The sequence below is a fragment of the Lolium rigidum genome, chromosome 3 (assembly GCF_022539505.1).
Source record: "Lolium rigidum isolate FL_2022 chromosome 3, APGP_CSIRO_Lrig_0.1, whole genome shotgun sequence".
In the NCBI taxonomy this organism is placed as follows: domain Eukaryota; kingdom Viridiplantae; phylum Streptophyta; class Magnoliopsida; order Poales; family Poaceae; genus Lolium; species Lolium rigidum.
Window position 1 is genome coordinate 63,088,987 of NC_061510.1, and position 23,274 is coordinate 63,112,260.

Below are 23,274 nucleotides of genomic sequence, written 5' to 3' on the forward strand. Positions count from 1 at the left end.
TAATTGTATCCGTTCTTTTCTTCAACGTGAATATATCAGCAAAATTTCTGTCTACTGTGCATATATAACTCTATTTCTGCACTTATGAGTTGTACTGGCTCAAATAGTCAAGTTTACTAATCAGATGCTTAATAATTTCTCATTTTTTTTCACTATCAAACACTAGTATGTGCATGTAGCTCCTTGCATCTTCCCCGAATAGGTACGTAGAATAACGAAGAAAAGCTGATGAGTACATGTATGTATTGGTTACCGATAATTAACTCTACAGCGCTCTCTGTTGTGTTTTGGAATTGTTAAATAGAACTGATCTTGATAAACAATAGTTTAACGACTAGGCAAGTCGATAAGAGAAACTGGGAGATTGTTCTTGCTTTGTGTTTTCTGCAATGTTTGTACTCCTCGGGTTAGAACCTGCGTGGAGAGCTCAGAGCTGCATGCATCAGAAAATGGACCGCTTTAGGAGGTGCCTAAAGCGTTCGTTTAAGCGTCAGAGCCCCCCCCCTCCACTCCCCTTAAAAAGCATAGTTAATTAGAACTGATATTAATAAACAATGATTTAATCACTAAATAAGCAAACCAGAGAAACCGGGAGATGAAATTTGTTACTGTTTCGTTATTTGTTCAAAATGTTTTTGCTCCTAGAGTTAGAACTTGCGAAGAGAGCTCAGAGCTGCATGTATCCGAACTTTGTTAGTGACACCTAATGCTTATGGTTACTTCTTTACCCAGTGGCACAGGATACCTCTCTGCATGCATTCCTAGATAGTTACCTACAATTCAGACACAGGTGGTATGATTTGCCACATAGGAGCCCCAAAGGAACAGTTGCTGGCTTAGTTGTTGGGGAGCTTGAGCTTTGCCGCCGTGTCTTCATGGTTCTCTACCGCATGTGAGATTTCTATCATTTCACAACTTTCTGTTCAGTTTCTATTAAACCATTTTCATAAGATAGTGTACGCTGGTAAGAGTTGCATATAACTGTTGTGATGTGTCTCTTGTTCATGTATTAGATCTTCAAACAAGGACCCTGGAACAGGTGTGGGTGAGTCCCTTAGCATGAAGGAGCATGCAGGTGAGATTAGGACTACTTGTTTGATCCTGTGTGCATTCATTGAGTCTAGTGCAGAAGGGAGTCGAATAATTTGTTCCCCTTTAGCCCTTTTACAGGAGAAAAGATTGCTTGATCTACCAAAGTTATTGGATATATGTGCTATTTATGGGCATGACAATGGGAAGTTGACAAGTTCACTGGTTGGTTCCCGAGGCATTTTTTACTGATGTTGGTGCTATTATTATTTTCTTTTTTCTTGTACATAGATGCAACTTAAATTCAAATTCATTTTAATTTCAGCTATTTCTTTTCATTTTATGAACTCTGAACGCTCCAGTTAATAATGGTTCTGTATCTCCAGGTTATAAATGCTATCACTGTGCATCCCAATGTTCTTGATGACATCAATATTGTACTTCGCCAGTTCCTGGACATTTTTCACACGATGCAGGAGAGGTGCATGAAGTCATTACAGGTCATCTTCTTGCATGTGTTTTGTGCAACTTGTTAATGGTGCATGCCATCTAAAGTCTTTTTTGTTCATTTCTTTGGTAGCAACATCTAGAGAATAAACTTGATGATCTCAGTGTGGAGAAATCCTATGTGACTGCTATAGAACCACTGACTTTTCCTTTAGCTGATGCTTTCTTTTTTCATTCCAATCAAAATTTTGGAGAAATGCATTTGCACTGTTTGTAAAAAGATAGTTTGTTCATTCATCCTATGAGGGAATTAGCCCTCATAGGTGCATGGATGATTGGATGGGGGTGTTCTATTTTTTTAATCACGTACTGCAATACTGGATCGACTCCTTTAGCTACAAGCTCATTCTACCATTTGGTGTAATATATCGCTGTATTGTTCTTGGATCCTTTTCTAGTGCTAATCCCATACATTTCCAGCTAAATATGACATGTATTATCCTTTTACCATTCCTGGTATGTCAGAACCTCTGTTAGAAATTATCTTGGTGACATGGTTTTCAAAGCAGTAAGGCCTTCTAAAGCGCTGGGAGGGGGGGTCTTTGGAAAAAAACTTCATGTTCAAATTAATGATATATTTAATTTAATATGATGAAAAATCAACGACACACGATATAATTAAAGAATGGTCATGCATTTTCGGCAATCCAAGGACATTTTATGACATATCTTACAGAATTATGCATGAACACAACTTAACTGTAATTGATTGATTTATAGGACCTCAGCTCACCTGAACCAAATGACAGTGGATATACCCAGCTTCAGAAGGATTTTTCGGAGGTAAGTTTTTATCTATACTGGATTATTTCTGATATATCAACTGTCCTTGTGCCTAAGTTTTATGCGTAGTTCTAAATTTAATTTCCCTCAGGTGCTGGATTTTGTAAATGATGCAATTATCTCTCTGGATGCCTTTGTTGATGCTTATCAGCCTGCTGCTTTATTATTATGTACTTCTTTTGAAGCAGGGTAAGCTTCTCTCGTTCATCCCAGTGATTGGTGCATGTTTCTTAACTAGGGATTGATGGATATATGCTTCTTTATTTGCAGCGATGGAGTTGAGGAATTACTGAACACCCTTGCAAGATTGCATGATTTTTTGTTACCATCTTTGCTTCAGGGCTTCCAAGTTATGTCCAGTTCCCAAAGCAATGGAGAGACTTCATCTGACAGTATAGTTACTGATATAGTTCTTGGCATAAGAATGCTGTCAAAGAGAGCTGTTGTATTTGGTTGGAGATTATTGGAGTTCTGCTATTTAAATGATCAACTTAAGGAGCATCATATCCAAACTTCTTCTACTAAGATGTTTCCAGCTAAAGTCGAAGATCCGATGATCAGGGGAGAGATCATAATCCAAAAACTCAAGGATATCAACGCAGAAGCCACTTATTCTTCTCAAGTGAATCCTGGAAAGACATTTCTTCAAGCCCTTCAAAAGGATTTTCAATTGATAAGCCGGATTGGTGATATTCGGAACAAAGGTAAATTATCGAAATTCTCAATGAATGCTTACTTAGCTCCTTAATTTTGTAAAGGTTTCACACAGCCTTTTCCCCCTTATTATGCCTAATTGTCAGTCCAACATTAGTCCTCTTTTTCTTTCAGAAATAGCATGTGTTCTTGTAGATCTTTTTTAGAAGTAATCAAGGTTTAATTGCCTCGTATTGTGACAATACTTCCTCACAGTCTGTGTGAGTTAACAAAGTAAATAGGCTTATGGCTCAGTGCTGTTCTAGTTTGAGGTAGTCGAACGTTGTCAATCCATGCCAAAATATCGTAGACCAGAATTCAATGTTAAAACGCTGTATTTTTCAAGCTTGTTGGAGTATCATCATATCCTGTAGGAGTTTGTAATGCCTTCCCAGTTTCTGGTGGCCTCTACTGCTTTGCCCTATTTAATGAACCAACTGTATTTACATACTAATCAAGTGCAGGGGCACTTCTGTTTGTGTTCCTATTTATTTTTGTACTTGAGCTATGATCTCATTTCGTTTCTTCTGTATTCTGTTCTGTGGAAAAATTTAAAAGCTGGCAGCATCGTTCTATTTATCTACATACCACATTTCTTATCATCTAAGAATTCAGTTGTCGTATTTGTTTTGATGTCAAATCGTTTTATTCATGTATTCCTTGTTTTGATCCTTAACAGAATGGATATACATGGAACATGAGGATTTCCAGTTCATATCACGTTTGTGTGGATCCACTGTCACTTCTTGGAATAGTGTCTCTGATTTGCCAGTATCTTCCCATGGTGGTGAACTACAGCAGAAGGATGAGGAAGCGGCTGTCATTGAGTCTAAGATTAGTCAGATAAGGGACCTATTGCCTCATTGTGGGAAAGGGTTCCTTGCCGTTTGCTTGGAAGCCTACAACCAGAACCCTGAGGAAGTTATCCAAAGGATATTAGACGGAACACTTCATCAAGATCTTCTAGCTTTAGATACTTCCTTAGAAGAGATGCCACAACAAAAACATGCACCTAGTGTTGGGAAAGATAAAGGAAAAGGCATACTTGTGGAAAGTATGCCCAATATTACAAATAAACCCTATACACTCGAAGCCCAATCTTCTTCAGTTTCATCAGCATCCAAGGCCCCTACCTCGTCTGTAGCTTTAGTTTCATCATCATCGAAGGCTCCTACCTCTTCTGTATCATCAGTTCCACAAGGTAGATTTACAAGAAAGAGCAATGACGATTTGCCAGACTCTACAATTCTAGACTCGCGAAAAGCTAAAGATGCTGTTAAGTCAGCGGTTCTTGAATCCCAGTATGAATATGAGGATGAGTATGATGACTCATTCGATGATCTTGGCTTCAGCGTGGTAGAGTCAAGTTATGAGGAAACTGACGGTGCCAATGATGTTGAGAGTTCCTCGAGTGGCCCGCGTTGGGCATCACAGAAGAAGCCACAGTTTTATGTTAAGGACGGGAAGAACTACAGCTACAAGGTTACTGGTTCAGTTGCGGTCTCAAATGCTCGAGAAGCGGCAGTCTTGAACCAGACTCAAAAGGATACAATTCATGGTCTTGGCCGTGGTGGAAATGTACCTATGGGAGTTCCCAACAGGCACCAACATAGAGTTATGGAGGAAGAGGAGGGTGGTCATGCAGACGGCTTCAGCAGAGGGGGCTCAGTTCCCCATGTTCAAGGCAGAAGAGGTGGCTGGGATCAGAGCAACCCATCGGAGGACAACAGGAATGCTAGTGCCCCTCGAGGTGGCCGTGGAGGGAGAAGAGGGGGCAGGAACCATAGCAACCTGGCAGAGGCAAACGATGGCCAGCAAGGTTTTGGTCGTGGTGCAAGAAGGGATAACCGGCCTGAAGTGAATAACCACTCTGATGGGCAGCAAGGTTTTGGCCGTGGTGCAAGAAGGGACAACCGTCCTGAAGTGAATAACCACTCTGATGGCCAGCAAGGTTTTGGTCATGGTGCAAGAAGAGGTGCCAGGGATGAGGACAACCGGCCAGAAGTGAACAACCACGCTGATGGCCATCAAGGTTTTGGTCGTGGTGCAAGAAGAGGGGCCAGGGATGAGGACAACCGGCCAGAAGTTAACAACCGCCCTAATGGCGAGCAAGGTTTTGGTCGTGGTGCACGAAGAGGGGGTAGGATCCATGAAGATCCAGTGGAGGACAATGAAGATCATAATCCAGCACAAGGATTCGCCCGAGGAGGACCAGGCCCTCGTGGAGGTGGTGGAAGGAGAGGCGGCGGCCGGAATCATAACCGGAGGGATCAGGCGCTGAGGAAGCATATGCAGGGAATGACAGGGCTTTAGCTCTTGCCACCATAGCACCACCTTTTGAAGTGCATCGGGAAATGTAAATGTGGCTAAGTTGGTGAGGGACAGACGATGTTCCCAAGCCAAGCTTGTGCTTGGTTGTTCCAGTTACATTCATACGACAAAACAACCCACATAGATTATTGTTTGTTTTGTTAAAAAGTGACAATGTATGAAATGAGAGAATTCGTAAAGGTGAATTGCCGTCAAGTAATGTTCTCTACTCGTGCTTGGTCACGTCAGGAACATGCTGCCGTTTTGGTAATTCTATGGCTTATGATTCAGTGCAAACATGTGTATCCTAGTACTGTGTGAGTTTGGAACAAATTTTGTGTTGTTTAGTGTGCGAATGTGTGACTGCAATGCCATGGTGAAAGATGAGAGTTCCTTTTGTGCAGTCCAACTACTCTGCTAAAACGGAATGTTTTCTTGTAAATGTGCACACTGACCCGCATAACGTTGTCTATAATTTGCATGATTACATGTCATCTCAGTGTTTTCAGAGGTGCTTGCAGAAGAAGATTATGAAGGCAAGGGCAATCATGGCGCCACTAAAGACCCATCAAACCTCCACGTCAGGATGCCACCCTTTAGAACGAAGTCTCTCTGCTTCGCTCTGCTCAGCTTTCTCTAACATGCAGCGGCTAACTCCAGCATACTACAGGAAGGAAGGAAGGCTCATGAAGCTTGGAATCATCATTTGCTCGAGAGAGAAAAGGTTAGCGACATAACTTTCGCCGTAGCTATGCCCGGTGCTTTCTTTATCTGTACGCAAAGAGCGCATGCTCGAGTGATCGATCACCTGTACAGAGAGAAAGGCTGCTGCCGGCAATGGATGAGATGATGGTATTGGTGCTGGCATGGCGTGGCAGCTATGCCGTCCTTTCGCTCTTGGCTAGTATGCTTTACAGTTGATCGTAAACATACTGATGGCTTCCCTTTTTCACCTTTCTGTTTCTTGCAGATATCTGGAAGGATGGTCTGTGCTACCTAGTAGTAGTGCTCTTCTAGTGATAATGTGATATAAAGCATGTTCTTCCAATAAAGTCGAAGGTATGGCCTAAAGATGATAGGTTTCTCCAAGCTTAGAAGAGAAATTTTGCTGGCAGAAGAAATTGCGCAGACTAGCTAAAACACAAACTGCTCAGTCTCTCTTGTAAAAAAAAAAGAGTTAATCTTGAATTGTTCCTGATCATTTGGCCAGATAAAAATTTAGTTACCGTGAAAATTGATTTCCAGTTTATACTAATTACATAAGAAAAAAAGTGTAACAATCTTCCAGTAAACTGCTAGATACTGCTACCTTAGTTCCTTAATATAAGAAGTTTTGGCAGTTCAAATTGAACTGCCCAAAACGTCTTGCATTTGGGAACGGAGGGAGTAGTAAAGAGAGCCTATTTTCTAAGCCTCTACATGGCAAATTACCCAATAGAAAGAGAAAGATCTTATCACCGTTCTCCTTTTGTACACAAAAAATCAGAATAATCCTAACGTATACACCCCGTCGACCCTGATCTCTCCTAACCTTGGCCATCCCAACACTGAATATGTGCTTCCTTGCAACTATCATAGTAACATTTCCTGCAGCTGTCGAAGCTGTCAAAGTTCGTGTGTGTTATGTGCATTCCAAAATCCAGCCTGCTCCTTGACAGCCCACTCCTACGACGACATACTATCATCGTCGTCGGACTTGTTCTCCCGTCGTTGGCCGTACAGACTTAGAACCGGCAGTGAGGTTGTCGCTGAGATACGGAACGACCTTGCGGACCCGACGACGGTTCTGTCCTGCTGCATCCGGCCAACCTCCCTGCAGACATGATCCAGCGTCGACAGGAAGTCCCTCACCACCATGAATATTCTCAGGGGGTGAGCCTCCTCCTTTGAGGCGTCGCCGTGGAAGTAGTCGGTGATGTCTTTCACTCTCCCCAGAGCCCTCTTCTCCTCGCCTCTCACTCGCTCGATTTCCTTCTCGGCTTCCGTCAGAAAGCCCTGCATTGCTATGAAGAATCTCTGGCCCTGCGTGCATTGCCTTTCGAGCTGCAACACGGACTTGATCTTCTCAAGGCCTGTTTCAAGCTTACTGACATAGCTGTGCAGAACATCGAAGTCCATGGAGGCTGCCTTCTTCACGTTTCCGAGCTCGCTGCTCAGCCCCGACACCACTTTCAGGCCTTGCTTATGGAAGTGCTCGTTAGAGCTGGCGGTTTCCTTTTCAGATTTTGCGTCTTCTGATCGAATCATTTCTTGGACAACAAAATGCAGCAGTGTGGTTTTACCATCTGCTCCCTTGACGTCCGCGAGCTTTAGTAGGGTGTCGAGCTTAAAGGCCTTAGCCTCACCCCTGTTTGTGCCGACATTCATCCGGTTTCCAGTTCTCAGCACCGCCTCAAGGAGTTTGAGGAACAGCCTGCTACCTCTAAGATCTTCACAAGCGGCCTGAAAACAAGTGGATAAATGTCAACTAACAACATGCGTGACAGCTGAAAATGTAGGCAAATGATCTTTGATATTCAAGTCTACCACGTGTAGTTTGTAGTACCAAAAATGGCAAGAAGAATTTGTGCAGCAAGAATGTACGATCTCGCATACCTCTAGTGTTTCAAACGATTTCCTTAGGTAATTGGTCTCTGTCTCAAAATTCGCTCGGTACAGCATCGCATCAACTCTTTTGAAGGCAAAAGGTATATCCAGTACAGTCTTGAGAAAACGTTCTGCGGTTCCCAGCTTCGATAAGTCGCCACTGTAATCTCGTAGTTTGACTTCCTCCTCTTTAGTAGGTGCCATCTTGACCAACGTTTCCAAAAGTTCACTGCCCAAACACTCAGCATTGCCTGTTCAAAAATGGTGTGCAGATAATGTATAGTCAGTGAACACTGTTGTGTAAAAATGATATACATATAACAGCAGAACGCTCCATTGAATCACATAAAAATGAGCAAGTGTACAGATCAGGGTGAGAGTTTGATTCAGGGAAAATTATGAGTGTTGGACTTTGGAGCATCAAGTGGTACGACCATGGCATCGTCTATAATGAGAGAGAGGAAAAAGTTGGTGGATGTTTGTTCCATCAGGATGTTCACAGCCTTCCTACTAGAAAAGGATTGATCGAGCCATCTTCCTTTGAAGATCTCATGTCATTGTAAACTCTGTTGAGGTCTTACTATCAAGAACCAAAATTTTCTGTTAATTTTATAGTACCTGTCACTATTGAACTGCATGCCCACCAAGGTCCAAACTCGAATCTCATTGAAAGCAAAACGCGAATCACAAAATCAGATGAAAAGAACTAAAGGACACCTCCAACTGAAGATTTTTCTGACAGAATAGCGTATTCTTTTAACTATAAAGAACAGTCGAGAGCTGACTAGATATGGCGGATGTCAAATCATGCGCAGGAATTACTGCTAGCAGGAAAATTGAGCCGACAATTTTGTCCAATGGAAGCAAGTTTGTCATAGCAGTTGAACAATCAGTATTGTACGATCACTCACCATCCAAGAGCGCATCCGAGACCTCCTCGCGCGTGACATTCAAGGCACGAAGCAGGATGGCGATGTTCTGTGCTTTCTTGGGGTCGAGCACCCTCTCCTCCTGCCGGAACGGCGGCATGCCGGGCTTCCTCCCGGCGTCCCTCGCCGGCGCGGCGGGCATCGAGTTGTTCATGAAGAGCGCCTCGATCATGTCCTCATCCAACCTGAAAGAAACGGCTCAAACATGATGCATAGTTCGGAAGAAAAAAGTAGGGATCACGCATTTAATTGTGCACCGGTTCTCAACTGGAATGAGCTTGACTTGAGCTGGTCCCAGACCATGGCGCGGTCGGAGGTCGCCCGCACCTTGTCCCAGTGCAGCGGCTTCAGCTTCGGCAGACCGCCGGCGGAGTCGTCCCCGGCCTGCATTGACGTGCTCCCGTTGTTATCCGCGGTTGCCGACGCCGTGATCGGCATCGACATGGCAATGCGGGGACCTTCCGGCGGCAGCGGCTTCATCAACCGGCGCCTCGATGTCGGCTCGGCTGTCTTTGGGGGAATTCTGTTGGTTGACGCCATCGGTGGCGGCGGTGGAGGAGGGGGTTTTGGAGCTGTGTGAGACTTTGCCGGCGCTGGTGGTGGTGGAGGAGGAGGTGGTGGCGGTGGCCGTGGAGGTGGGTTGGTGGGTTGCAGCGGCCGCGGGGATGGTGAGATGACCTGCTTGACGTCGGGAGTAGAGCCAGTGGAGAAGCGCGTGCGCGGGGGTGTGCGCGTGCGGCGGGATCGTGCAGGGGGCGGCGGGAGCGCGGCGACCGGGGGAAAGAAGTCGCTGGTCATGCTGGGAAGGCTGCGGCGGGATGCGGTGGTGGTGGTGGGCGGGCTGGACGCGCTCGCCTCGCTCCACGTCTCGCCGCACGCGCCGCCGCCTCCGCCGGAGCCAGAGCCCCCCGAGCGCTGCCGCGGCGTGTAGTACGCGGCCTCCTCGTCGGAGGAGCCCATCGTGGGCGCGCGCCGCAGCGGCGGGAGCGGGCGGAGCTCCGGGCTCGGGTGGTCGGTGGCCTCGTCGAGGCACACGCCGCGCCGCGCGCGCTCGTTCCGCAGCTTGCGGTACGGTGACCCGGCGAGGTCGGCGCTGGTGGGCCCGCGGTGTTGGTGCGCGGGCGTGGCGGGCTCCATCGTGCCGACGTAGAGGAAGTCGGTGGCGGCGGGGGCAGTGCGGCGGTGTGCCGGCCCGCCGTCGGGGCCGAGAAGCTTCTGCGACTCGCATCGGCGGCGGGCGCGGCCGGTGATGAGGAACGCGCACGCGAAGCCGAGCAGCGCGACACCGGCGGCGGCGGCTGCCCCGGCCGCCACTATGGTCGCCTTCTTGGGGCCGCTGCCTGCAGCAGAGGCGGACGGCGGGTTGGAGACGTCGGCGGCGATGGTGGTGGGGGAGGTGGTCGTACCGCTACCGCCACCGACACCGACACCTCCACCAGCTGCGGGCGGCGCAGGAGGAAAGAAGTCGCCGGGAGGGGCACCAGGCGTCACTGCGGGAGGACTGGGGTCAGAAGTGAAGTCTGGAGCTGGTGGAGGCGGCGGCGACGGGGGCGGAGTCCACTCAATGGGGAAGAGCGGCTGGTGCAGCACACGCCTGGCGCCGACGACATCGCCGGACACCGCCGGCGAGACGCAGCTGCAGAGCACGAGCTGCGCGAGGAGCAGCGCGATGGCGGGAGGCATTTGGCGGGGCGAGCGGAGCAGAGCATGCAGAAGAAGATAAAAGCCAAAGCTAGACTGCAGCTTCGGCTCTGCTTTCTAGAGTGAGAGAGAGACAGGAAGAGAGAGAGGAAGCCGCCATTTTCGGGCTCGGAGATGTGCCATTGCCACCATGGATGGAGATCGACGGTCTGGGTCACACGTGGCGCCTCCGAATCTGCTTGCTTTCCGTTCCGTCTGCCGCTTCTCTTTTCTTTTTTCCTCGGCTCTCCGCTTTGGCATCCCGCTTTCGAAAACGGTGCTGGATCTAGTCAGTGAATGCCTCTTTTGATGGACAAAGATTAGTGTACAGATACGACTGTACAAGAACTTTGATCGAACGGAGATTTCTTGCTCTGTTTTTTATATAGAATTTGGAGTGGATTAAAATATGGAGTTGTTTGTAGGTTGGTACAAAGCGGAGGCAAAGGAAAATATTCCGCACAAAACACATGCTCAGGTAATTGGAACACGATACTTTGCGTACCAACAACCTCCATCTACATCGTCAAGCTATGCATTCTCTTTTATGTACGAACTGCGGTAGTATGTCCATATCCACGTGGGACCTTGCTCATTAAGGTTGCTCGCTGCAAATTAGCGTGTTTGACCCTGATTAAAGGGTCGACCTATCACCTATGATTCCAGCAAGTGCTCCACGCGGGGTTGAGTCGGGTTGGGTTGATGAGAGAGTACATTGCATGTCATCTAGGGAAGAACAAAAACATGTATGCCCCAACCACTCCCAAATTACATTGCTTCTTAGTTTTTGATAAAAGTTATAAAATTTGTTAACTATATAAAAAATATGTCAACAGTTACAATACCAGTGCATATAATTTGGGAGTATATTTCATAATTCATGATTATATTCACTCCCATGTACAAGATGATGGTACAATTAAAGGACATGAGAAACTCAAGTCATATATTACAGATTATTAAAGAGCTAGTATCATCTATATAGAAAAGTATGCCAATTTTTACGATACCAACACATATAATAATTTGAAAATACATTTCATAATTCATGATGCTTCCACTAACATTGATTTGATTATTGTAGGTTTGACTATGATCAAAACTATTAGGCAATGTAATATGGGAGCGAGGGGGGGTGCATTAGATTATATCTTACAATTAATGTACTTCCTCCGTTCTAAAAAAGCTTCTCAACTTTTTTAGATTTAGATATATCTATAACTAAAATGTGTCTACATACATCCGTATTTAAAAAAAATAGAAGTTTTTTTAGAAACGGAGGGAGTGACGGTGTTGAGATATCGAGGACAATGAAATAATGTTATCTATCTTCAGTTTTCGCCTGGTTTTCTATAATTAACGAGGTAGCTCCCTTCTTAATCAATGGAACAAATAATTTTTTTGCCTAGGGTTTCAAAAAAAGTTATCTCTCTTTATATGATTGTAAAATTATGGATGATTAAAAATATAATATAAATATGTACTACCTCTCTTTCAATGAATAAGCCTTATATTATTTTTGAAAAGTCAAACCATGTAAAGGTTGACCAAGTTTTTCCAAAAATCATTAACATCCAAACTACAAGATCAATATTATAGGATACATCATGAAATATATTTCATATGATATCTATAGATTATCGTATTTGTTGATAATTTTTTCTAAATATTTGATCAAACTTTACTTGGCTTGAGTTTTGAGAAAAAAAATATAAACTTTATTCATTGGAACAAAGGGAGTAACTATTGATAAATCATCGGGTACAATGGAAAATGCATAATCTTTCTTACTAACAGATCAGAATACAACCATATTTTCTTTTATTTCTCTCTAATTCATCTCAATAATCATTCAACGTGGGCTCATGGCATTGTTGAGATAAGACAACTTTACATTTCCTTGCACATATGAAGGTGCCCAGAGCCAAAGTAACCGACCCATGAGTCCACGAGCGGCCATGAATCGCATCGGTCATTGGATACAATCTCCGTTTGAAAAATAAGTGACTTAACTTTATCTAGATATGGATGTATCTACATACTAAGATATGTCTAGATGATAAAGCTGAGACAATTTAAAGAAGGTAGTACGAACATACCTACATTAGCATTCGCTGAAACATTACCAAGAACCCAGCACAACGTCCAAATGGGGAGTAGTATGTTGGCGTTGCATATGAGAAAAGTAATGTGTGTCGTTGAAATCAGGGTTGTAAGCGGCATTCGCAGCCCGTGAAATCATTATCTAGTGCAATACAGACTAATTTGTTAAAAACGGTGCCTAACCGATTTTGACTACGAAGCATCGCCGATCGGGTGTCCACTTTGCATCCCTTGAAACTAGGAAATTCCTGCTTTAATCAGTGCTGCTTCTTTTCCTCTTTGCGTATCTACACTTTCTCTCTCGTGTATATATATGCTCGACGCCGGTCGGTCGTGTACGTCGTCCATTATTCATTCCCTAGCTGGGGATGCATGGGATCTTCGAATGCTTTGCTTAACTGCATTGCTTTCCTCTTGACATACTGTATTTCCGTAGTGCTCGATCGCTTACTGATCATTATTAGCTTTAGTCGAAAGCGTCTTACGGTGGGGAAGAGTGCATCCTGCTGTGTGTCCGTCATGAATTAAAAAAAATGAATCATCACACGTACTGTACATGGGATGCTAGAGGACGGGATTAAACAAAGAGATCGTGTGTGCTTCGTCGTTAATGGTGATGGCCTGGGCCTGGGTCTGCATGTGGATTTCTATAATTTCTCACGGCAAGCATCATCATCTGCTTTGGGTCCTGTCTGTCACGTGGAAAGCGGACCAATCCCGGAGCACGGCGCCAAGCATCGTCTATTATACTTGTTTTTATAATCCGGTAGTCCCGCTCCCGCCAACGGTCAACAACACGGAAATTTTATAGGATTTTCTTTACTTTTGGACGGGCATTGTTTGATTCCGAGGATTCAAAAAAATCATGATTGTAATGTCATAAGCATTTCGTTCCTACATATTTCGTATACACCAAAATTTACTCGATTCCGTCATAGGAAAGGCAAAACAAGTTTACAATGCCAAAGTTTGACTTGTTTGGCCTATGCTTGATTTTGTATAGTGCAATGGGATTCTTTAGAAAATAATCGCATGAGATCGAGTCATACAAATCAAACAATGGGTTTGTTTGATTCATAGGATTCTTATACCACATGAATAGGAAAATCGTAGGATTAGAATGTTATGTCCAGTTAAATCCTACATGATTTAGAACATACAGGAAAAAATTCAATTAGCGTTTGATTCACAGGAAAATCAAGTGAACTGTAACATATGAGGTTTGAGTGGATGAAATTTTTCCTCAATGCAATCTTATAGGAAAAAATCATATACATTTCTAAGGATTCAATCCTACGAATCAAACGGTTCACATAGAACAAATTCCTAAGGATGAAAATCCTACAAATTTCCTATAAAATTCCCACGAATCAAACAAAAAGTAGAACAACTGAATTTTCTAATGATATTTTTTGTAATATATACCTTGTATTAATTGTGTCAAATTTACGATCTTGTGATACACGCAGGACTTATAAACCGGGACATAGTGGGTAGCAACATGAATGGAGTTTTTCAAGGATTGAAAACAATGATCATGCAAGAGTCACGTTTTGCTTATTATATCCATTGTTTTGCACATCAACTCCAACTACTTATTGTTGTAGTTTCCAAGTGCAATTCATTGTTTGAGTTTTTTTTACAAGTATATCTTTTGTTGGAGTTTCTTGCAAGTTTCATCAAATGCTTAGATATAGTAGGATTGAGAGTATTACGAAAACACTTGATTGTGGTGAACTTTATATTTTGAGTGGGTTAAATCAAGAGATGGGTTTGCCTAGGCCCTGTGAGACTTGGTGGGGATCTTATTACAAAATTGTATGCAACATCATTGCTATGTTTTCCACAATTCATGATGTACACACCCCAAATCTAGAGATGATACTTCATATAAGGATGGGTGATAAAAAATACATTTGTGCTTGTAGCATCTAAGACTATTGAGTTTGATATCTTTGCACACTTAATGTTTGTTTTTCTTGGATATGCAAACGAATTTTCTGAGTGTTTGTAAAGAATGGAGCAAGATATTGTTAATAATGCAATCTCACATGTTAATGTGTCAAAGAGCAGAATGTAACAGTGGAGGTCTGATGGTTGGGTTCAATCCCATGTGTGGGTCAACTATATTTTAAGATAAACAAGTGTTGAAGTTCCTACTATGGATGTGCCTTATTGAAAAACAGTAGGTATGAGTGTGTCCGAAACCAAACAAATGATGACCACTTCAGAAAGAAGTATATATTGGTGGCATTGATCAAATTATTCGAGAGATTGATAATTGGTTTGATGAAGTTAATATGAGGTATTCTCTTGTATGTCTTCCTTAAATCCTTCAGACTTGTTTGCTTATTTTGATGCATAGAAGGACCCTGAACTAGACGAGTTCTACTCTAATAGGATCTTGGGCAATTATTTGCTAAAACTTGAATTACACCTTGATAATTATACTATGACATGAGACGGGGTGATAGCTTCCAAGGTCTAGAGAACCATGCTGACCTCTCAGTCAAGTTTGTTGAAACACAAAGGCATAAAGTGTATGATATGATTTTCTTGCTTCTAAAATCGGTATTTCTTCTACTGGCGGTGACAACTAGTGTTGAAGGTACTTTTTGCAATGACTTCAGTGAAAAAACATTAGAAGGGTCATTGTCTTAGTCGATTGTCTAGTCAAACAAGTGGATGGAGATGATACAATGGAGACTTTCATGTTCTTAAGGAAGCATAGGCCAATAGGTCAAACAAGTGGCATTGTAAATTTCTTGCATGCATATTTTGAATTTCAGTATGGTGTTTGAACTATTTATGCAACTTTCCAATTAAATGTTTCAGTTTCATGTTACTTATTGCTTATGCCGAATTGGGTTGCAAGTTTACAATTATTTACGGAATTGATAAATGAATTTTATCGGAACTCAAGTCAGAATTTTCGTGCACCATTACCATTTGGGATAAAACCTAGGCCCCCACTGGCCCGTTGCATATTCCATGAGCACTTTCACATGGGAGAACTATCATGAATTTTGTTATAGAGTAGTTTTTAACAAGATGAGAGAGTTGCTATCTACGTTAGTAAAACAAGTTTTTGAGTCATACGGTGTTTTAAAAGAAAAATACTTGAGGCATATTAATTACTGGCAAAGTGGTAAGGTCGTGCAGAAGATTAGAAATGGAAAATTTGTGGGTGACTAAATCGTGGTGAGGAGACGCTACTGATGAATATGGCATGCTGGCACGTGGTGCGGTCAGTGTCGCGTGCAAAGGAGTTACTAATCCACCTCTCAGATGCAATTAAGTGATTACCGTAGACTGTAATTAGAAAACATGTAGGTGTAGGCTATGGCCCGGTTGACCCATTTCCTTGCAGCTGGGCGGCTAGGAATATGATAACGCCCAATGAGGCAAGGACGAGCAGTAAGAATACTTTAAGCAGCCTCAGGATCATTGTGATTTGGCATGCGTGAATCAAAGATCGACCGTGTCTGTCATTCTGTCCTATTTGTGCAGAATTAAACATGTTTACCAATTTCTTTTGGAGAGTGCGCCTTTAACGGCTAATGTAAACGGATCAAAAGTGTTCATTTTTTTCAAGACGGATAGAATCAGAGAAACCCTAGTCTAGAGGGCCAACGCAAGCTGATCGCTTTGTCCGCGCCGATGCATTTGCCACTCAAATTTGGGCACGAAATGCGTCGGCGGGACAACATACGAGTCCGCGTGCGCTTCTTGTCCTCCTTGTATAAATCATGGCCTGCCCGCCATTGGCACAGTAGCCACTCACACCCCCGCCACTCGAAAACTCGTATTTGGCCGGCGCCAAACCCTTGCGTGCGATGATGCCGCCGCCATGAACGTCAACTTAGCTGCCCCAACTGGAGCCCCCGCAGTCATAGAGGCCTCTCCAAAGCCGACCCTGAAGCGGGCTGCTGCACCCGGCCATGGCGGGAAGTCCAAGGTGCCGAAGAAGGAGCATACACCGGAGGAGAGGGTGGTGCAGACAAAGAAATGCAAGGACCGCCGCTCCGTCGTGCGGGCGAGGAAAGCCCATCAAGTTACCGAAGCCGCCAACAGGGTAGCCACCGAGATGGCCTTGGAGATGCAGGCACACGCCAAGGCGCAGCCAAAGAACTCGTTGTCCGTGGTTGAGTCCATGCTCATGTTGAAGCAAGAGGTGTTCATCTGCTACACCTGGGCCTCGTCGACAAGCTCTGTAAGTTCCCGGGCCACACGTCCCCCTACATCCACGACCATCACATCTGCTATCAGCTACATCGAGCCCCGTAGTGCTTGTCAAGGCGCCGCTATCCCGCCTCGCCAGCTCGCGTTCATCGCCGCCGGACGACCCGTTCAGTGAGAGCTTTGTTGGGGTCCCTCACCTGGACCTGAACCACACGCTTGGCGGGTATCCGGGAGCCGGACCCTCCTTCAGGAAGGCTCGGGCATCCCGCCGGAGAACATGGCCAGTCCCCGCAACATGTTCGAGGAAATGCCACGACCCCTACTGGCGCTGATGGAGCAAGTAAGCTCGTGCAATCTCGACCCATTTCTCATGTGCTATAGGCCACCAATGCCCGGTGATCCATAGGACTACTACGACGATCACAAAGAGGCTTGCGTGGAGGATATGATCAATGGAGGCGGCTTCATCCCAAGTGGCCTTGGGACCGAAACCCGAAGCCGAGGTTGTGACATCGACGAGGTGTCATTGTCCTCCCAATTTGGCTAATCATTGGAGCAAGACACACCCTTGTTCTACGATGTCGAATGCAATGGCTTCGAGGAGGGTGACACTAAGGCCGGTGCCGGGGGTCGAGGGCGAGATAGCCGGCGATGGAAAGTAGAAGGGCACGAGCCAAAGGACTTTGGCTACAGCGACAAAGAGGACATCATGCTCTGCCATTCTTGGATCTTCATTAACCAAGATACTATATGCGGGGCCAAGCAAAAAAGGCCAAGCATATTGGACGAAGGTCACCCAAGAATTCCATGATCTCCGACAACTTTCTCCCTAAGGGATTCGTAGTACATGCACCAGACTTTTTGCGCAAAGTGAGCGGCCACGATGTTGTGAACGTGGTAAGAGCAAGGCTTGCTTCATTCGTGCAATGTTGATGCCTTGGCAAACCCTAACAAATTGTGTTTGTGGAGGTGTTGTGGGCCTTGGAGTGCTTTAAGGCAACTTGGGGAAAGGGCTACCACATGGTCCACATACTATTGGCATGTGGTGGAGAACTCTTCAAAATGGAAGGTAGGCTACGTGAACTACCTGGTCAGCATCAAGAATGGCGGAGTCGATGTGGTGGTGGCCATGGATGGCGAAGAGGAAGCCCCAAGCCAAAATGCCCTTCCATCTCGGCGAAGGGGCCACAAGACCACCAAGGCTGGTCTGACGTGTGGGGCGTCGGCCCGAGTGTTAAGCGAGACCACTGCAGAACATGATGACCAAGACACAAGAGGCCCTGGCCAAGAGGGACGAGAAGTGGTGCCTGGAGAAGGAGGCCACTGCTGCCACCTTCATCGACCTCACCAAGCATGCCATAGAGGGCAAGAAGAAGGAGGCCGCGACCAAGTTGCTTGCTTGCGGAGGAGAACCGGATCATGTTTGCTGACCTGAGTTTCATGGATCCGGAGCAAAGAGCATGGTTCGAGAAGAAACGAGCCATCATCTGTGAATCGTGACTCCCACGTCTATCCTACATATTCTTGTGCCCCTTTTGCAACTTTCCTAGTTTGTACTTGTGTGCACTTCGTGATTGATTAAAATTAGATGAATTTGAAACTACTATTTTTATTGTTTGTACGGCTTGTTGTGATTTTTTTCCAATATTGAATCTTTAGCTGGGTGGACATAAAATGCCTCGTCCCGCTGGGTACATACCGCAACCCAAGCGAACATTACATACAACAAGGCCAAATTAGTTTCACAGTGCAATCTAAACAGACCAAAACAAATACTACCTCTGTCCATAAATAGATGTCAAAAATTTGTCTAAATTGAAATGTATCTAGTCACGATTTAGTCTATAGATACATTCAATTTTTTTTAAGCGATCTACATTTAAATTTGAATAAATCTTTGGCATCTATTTATGGACGAAGGGAGGAAGTAACTTTTTGTATTTGCAATGCATTGGGCCGCTAAAGATGCCCCGCTAAGATGGAATTAAGCTGCCGTCGAACAGGCCAATCTGCGACGGGCAAGCGAGACACGCATGAAATGGAGAAACCAATACACCAAATGTCGGTGACCTGTTGCTTTGGCTTGTACAGTCGTACCTTCGCTTCACACACGGACGACGGTGCAGAGTGACTGACACCGACGTGTCTGGCAGCTTGTGCACACTGCAACTCGTGCACGCGGCTGCATCGATCGGGCTACACACGTTGCTGCCGTGGAGCACCACGCATCATCTAACGTTGTATATGATGCCCCCCATAGGGGGGCCTCACAGCGATTTGAGGCTCGTAGCCGTTGGATCTTGTTTGGTGGTGGATCTCGTCCGTCCATTTTTTGACTGGTGGTGGTGGAGTAGTTCAGGACGAGGCCCTCGCGCGAACCCGTTTTTTATCCATGGGTCATGTGAAGCCCGCCCGGCCCGGCGTTGGCGCGTCGTCCTCTCTGCTCGCTAAATCCCGCCGCCACCCGAGCTCCGCCTCCTCCTCTGCCCCATCGCCGCCGCACCCCGCCTCCTCCTCTGCCCCAGCGCCATCGCGGGCTCGCGCGGCTCCCGGGCCGCCAGGCCGTCGCGGATCTCGCCAAGATCGCCTCCTCTCTCGCCCCGGAAGAAGACCGGAGTGGGACGGAGGCCGCCGGGGTTACGGAGGACGTGGTCGTCTTCGCGCGGGACGCCGCCATGCGTCCCGAGCTCGGCTCGACTTCCCCTTTCTCCCCGACAACGCGGACTCGGACGGTTCGTGCGTTCACTTGCCTCCCTTCATCTTCGTCAACACCTTTTGAATCTTAATTGATTTTTGATTCTCCGTGTTGGCGTTCGACTGCAGATTTTTGACATGACCGATGCGCAGCAAGACCACGCCCTGGCTGTCGAGAGCGTGGCGCCGGAGCTGGCGGATCTGAGAATCGAGCTCTGCCCCGGCCACATCAGCGAGGGCTGCTTCTGGAAGATATACTTTGTGCTGCTGCATCCTAAGCTCACAAAGGAGGCGGCCGACCTTCTTTCTACTCCACAGGTCATTTCCGTTGATATAATGCTTCAATTGGGGTGGCAATGGCGTATGATTTTTATTCTCCAACACACATCTAAATGCGCAGCATTTTGTATTAGAAGGAGCAAGTCACACAGGAAAAACAACCAAAAGAAAATGTTCACTAGATTGTAGTTGCATTTGTGTTGGCGATTTGCACCCTTTATTTCCTTAGATGTTCTTTTTAGAAGTTGACTGTTAGTCAATCTCATACTGCTCCCATATCAAATGTCGAGTCTGTTACTACACAGCTTTCAGCAACTGTAAAATGTCATTTTCTAATCGCTCAAACTCTACTCATGTGCTTGCGATGGAACTTCTCCTCTTTTTAGAGCTACACTTATTAACGTACCAAAGCTTACTGGTCAATGCTTCAACAAATGCATGCTCCTGCATTCCTTCTTCTTCTGAATCCTGTTAAAACTAAAACTAATGCATTATTTTTCTGCTATTGCAATGTTATAGAAAATTAATTATGTACCTCTGATCTCACTAAATTCTTTGATAATACTGTAGTGTTTTCTCCATAACTCAAATGCCTCCACTCAGACTTTGTTTCAGTATGATATCAAGAATATTTACTGGGGAAATGTTCTTTAAGACTGTTTGGAGTTGGGGCACAATCAATAACGCATATTAGTTTTATTTACTTTACATGTTCCATTCAGTCTTTATCCTTAGATTTTTTTTAATAATCAACTGATTTTCTCTATTCAAATATTCAGTAGACTTAGTTTATAATTCCCAGATATCGATTTTCATGGAACTTCTACATTCCCTCAAAATAGGCTTGTAGTTTGAAGCTTAATTTAGCTAGAGTGATGAATTGCAATAGTATTTGCCACTTTATTGTAACATGTTTATTGAGTGCCTAGCATAAATTGTAGGTATTTTTACAATGGTCCATTTCTCTGTTCCATGTAAAATGGGGAGATGCATTCTGAGTTTTATCTGCTCTCTACTTGTTTTGCTCATTAAATGGTACGGGGTACTTTTTATTGCAACCTTTTATTTTTCTTCTTTGCGATATTTTCAATGGCTTCGCAGTATTGGACTAATATAAACTATAAAGTGAATCAAGAGAAATGTTGGACACCGAAGGCACACGACTAGCCATCAAGTGCCACTTTTTGGTTCAAAGGAATTTCATAGGATTATTTGGAGGATTTCAATCCTTAGGAATTTTTCCTACGTAGGTAGTTTGAGTCGCAGGATTTTAACCCCTAAGGATCCTTTGCAATCTATTTTGGAGGAAAATTTCCAGCCACTCAAACCTTTTAGCACAATTCCTATGTTTTTATGTGGCTTCAAACATTCTTTGATCCAAATTCATGTAATTTCTTAAAAGGATTCAAGAGGACATGCCACTCCAATCCCGTGTTTTCCTATTACTGCGCTTTGAGAATCCTGCGAATCAAAGTGGCCTAATATTGTGTCACTAGGAGCCTGCTTGGTTTTCTGCCAATGTGGCAAGCCAAATTTGGCTAATTGCTTGGTTTTGCTCGGAAATTTGCTAGTGCACATGTCTCTCACATTGACCGTCCCTGATTTGGCATCCTCTTGTATAAAGTTGGTAGCAAACTAAATAAGCTCTATAAGTGTTGGAACATTATGTTTTCATAACGAGACTGAGTACTTGTCTAAGGCATAATTGTAGTTTAGGGTATTTTAGCGCACATAACTGATGGCCACCGCTTAACTTGCTCATGATGTGTACCTCTTAAATTAAATGAAAATCTCTTCGCCTTTTCTCGAGAAAAAAAACTTGTTCATGATGGCACAGTAGATAATTTATATGACTACATTGTTTGGTGCCAAACTTCTAATATCCCATTTTCTTGACTTGGCACAGGTTTTAGAAGCTAGAGAGCAGTTGTCACAAAATTTCCAATATCAGACAAAGCTTGAGAGCAATGAAGACACAGTAGCTCCGACTATCCGCAATGCAGATGGTACTGTTGCTACGCCTGTAGAGGTGGTCCCCTCATTAAAAGATCAAGATGCCTCTGCGAGGGCCACATCTTTTGGCAACGTAGATTACGGTATTCTTGAAACAATCCATCTCGACGAGGCACCATCAAAAGATATAATCGGTGATGCTGGGGCTGTTTCTTCAGATAACATCAGCAGCAGCAGTGTGTGTGTACAACTTGTGCCCATATTAAGAGATGCCACTGAGTTATCACAATCCGAGATAGAAGAAAGCATTCGTGCTTTATCGATGCGACTGAGTTCGCGCAATCTAGGATTGAAGAAAGCACACCTGACTTCACCGCAGAAGATGCTGAAGCAGATGAGGAGACTGTGACATTAGTAGACAGTTTTCCATCTAAAGAAGATCAACGGAAACAGCCGAGTGAGTGACCTCGGGGAGGGGTCAAGAGTTATCATTCAGAAGGCTGATAAGGATGACACCGATGATGATGGGGATGAATGGTTGGAGGAGGACACGGGTGGTTCGGGAAGCATACCCATTCAAATAGCAGATGACGATGAGGACGTATCTTTCAGTGATCTGGAGGAAGATGACGATTCGGCATGACAACAATGGTAAACCTTGGCTTCGTGCATCTGGTTCAATCCCACATGTATACACATGAGCTTGGGCCATGTCTACTGTATGGCCTCATGGTTCTGCTGTCATCAGCTGCTGCTGCTGCAGAATTGCTCCCCTTGTGCTGTCTCTTTGGGTGGTAGATGCCAAAAATCGCCAACCCTGTTACTTAGTATATAGTCGATAAAAGCCGTTGTATAGTTTCCATAAGTTGCAGTATAGTCGTGAGTCGCCGTGATTTTGAAAAAAAACGACCGGGCGACTATGCAACGACTCAAAGAGGAGTGATATTTAATGCCTGCAGATGCTACCTTCAACTTTCCAGTGTCTAAATGGCCATCGGCAGTCCAAGGAAATGTGAATAAAGATTTGTTTAGTGTACATTATGTTACTGCTACATTATGTATGCGTAGTAGCAGATGGTACTGTATTGTGTTGTAGCTTTTTCTGCCCAATGTACTGCTTTGTCTTGAACTCTAGATACAGACAGTGCATTGAAGACTATTCATTCTTTCTGTGCATTTACTCTTTTGATTTGATTTTTTTTGTAGCTATGAAGACCATCTTTATTTTTATCTCTTTTTGTGCTTCCTCCTGCTGGTGGTAAGATATGATTTCTTACACTATGCAGCGGCAAGATATGCCCTATGCATGCTTAATTTCTACCTTTCCTTTTCGGTTACACTTCATCTAGGCGCGCACGGAGAACACAGAACTCGGTGCACTTAAAAAATTGAAGACAGAGCTGAAAGCGCCACGATTTTCTCCCTCTAATTAGCAGAGAGAAAATTATAGTATGCTCGGCCAATCCGATAACTCATACAAAGAAATTGCTTTCGGTAACCCAAAAATAGAGAAAGAATCATACCGATCGAGTTCTGTGCCTTCTTT

The 23,274-nt window shown here is 44.6% G+C and overlaps 2 protein-coding genes and 1 pseudogene across 2 annotated transcripts; 2 read left to right on the forward strand and 1 right to left on the reverse strand.

Annotated features, from left to right (window-relative positions):
* Window positions 1-732: 732 nt before the first annotated feature.
* Window positions 733-5,632, forward strand: LOC124701697 (activating signal cointegrator 1 complex subunit 2-like; the record flags this gene model as incomplete). Its single annotated transcript, XM_047233793.1, is given in 8 exon segments — window positions 733-892; window positions 1,014-1,075; window positions 1,160-1,254; window positions 1,416-1,529; window positions 2,257-2,319; window positions 2,411-2,508; window positions 2,590-3,023; window positions 3,692-5,632. Coding segments are annotated over 8 exon segments (2,660 nt in total), but the record flags the coding sequence as incomplete, so codon positions are not given.
* A 944-nt stretch (window positions 5,633-6,576) lies between these two features.
* LOC124696438 (formin-like protein 8) lies at window positions 6,577-10,822 on the reverse strand. The gene is made up of 4 exons (XM_047229170.1): window positions 9,106-10,822; window positions 8,820-9,022; window positions 7,918-8,159; window positions 6,577-7,764 (listed from the first exon to the last, which is right to left on the reverse strand). Exons 1-4 carry the CDS (start codon window positions 10,518-10,520, stop codon window positions 6,988-6,990), a joined length of 2,637 nt encoding a protein of 878 aa, XP_047085126.1. The 5' UTR covers window positions 10,521-10,822; the 3' UTR covers window positions 6,577-6,987.
* Window positions 10,823-18,058: 7,236 nt separating this feature from the next.
* Window positions 18,059-22,371, forward strand: LOC124694928 (annotated as a pseudogene).
* Window positions 22,372-23,274: the final 903 nt, after the last annotated feature.

Bases quoted from the DNA above. Each gene is read 5' to 3' on its own strand.
- LOC124696438 (XM_047229170.1), bottom strand. From the start codon at position 10,520: ATGCCTCCCGCCATCGCGCTGCTCCTCGCGCAGCTCGTGCTCTGCAGC. The intron at 8,160-8,819 runs GTGAGTGATCGT...ATTTTTGAACAG, and splicing joins CTCGGATGCGCTCTTGGATG to GCAATGCTGAGTGTTTGGGC. The intron at 7,765-7,917 runs GTATGCGAGATC...ACTTGTTTTCAG, and splicing joins AATCGTTTGAAACACTAGAG to GCCGCTTGTGAAGATCTTAG.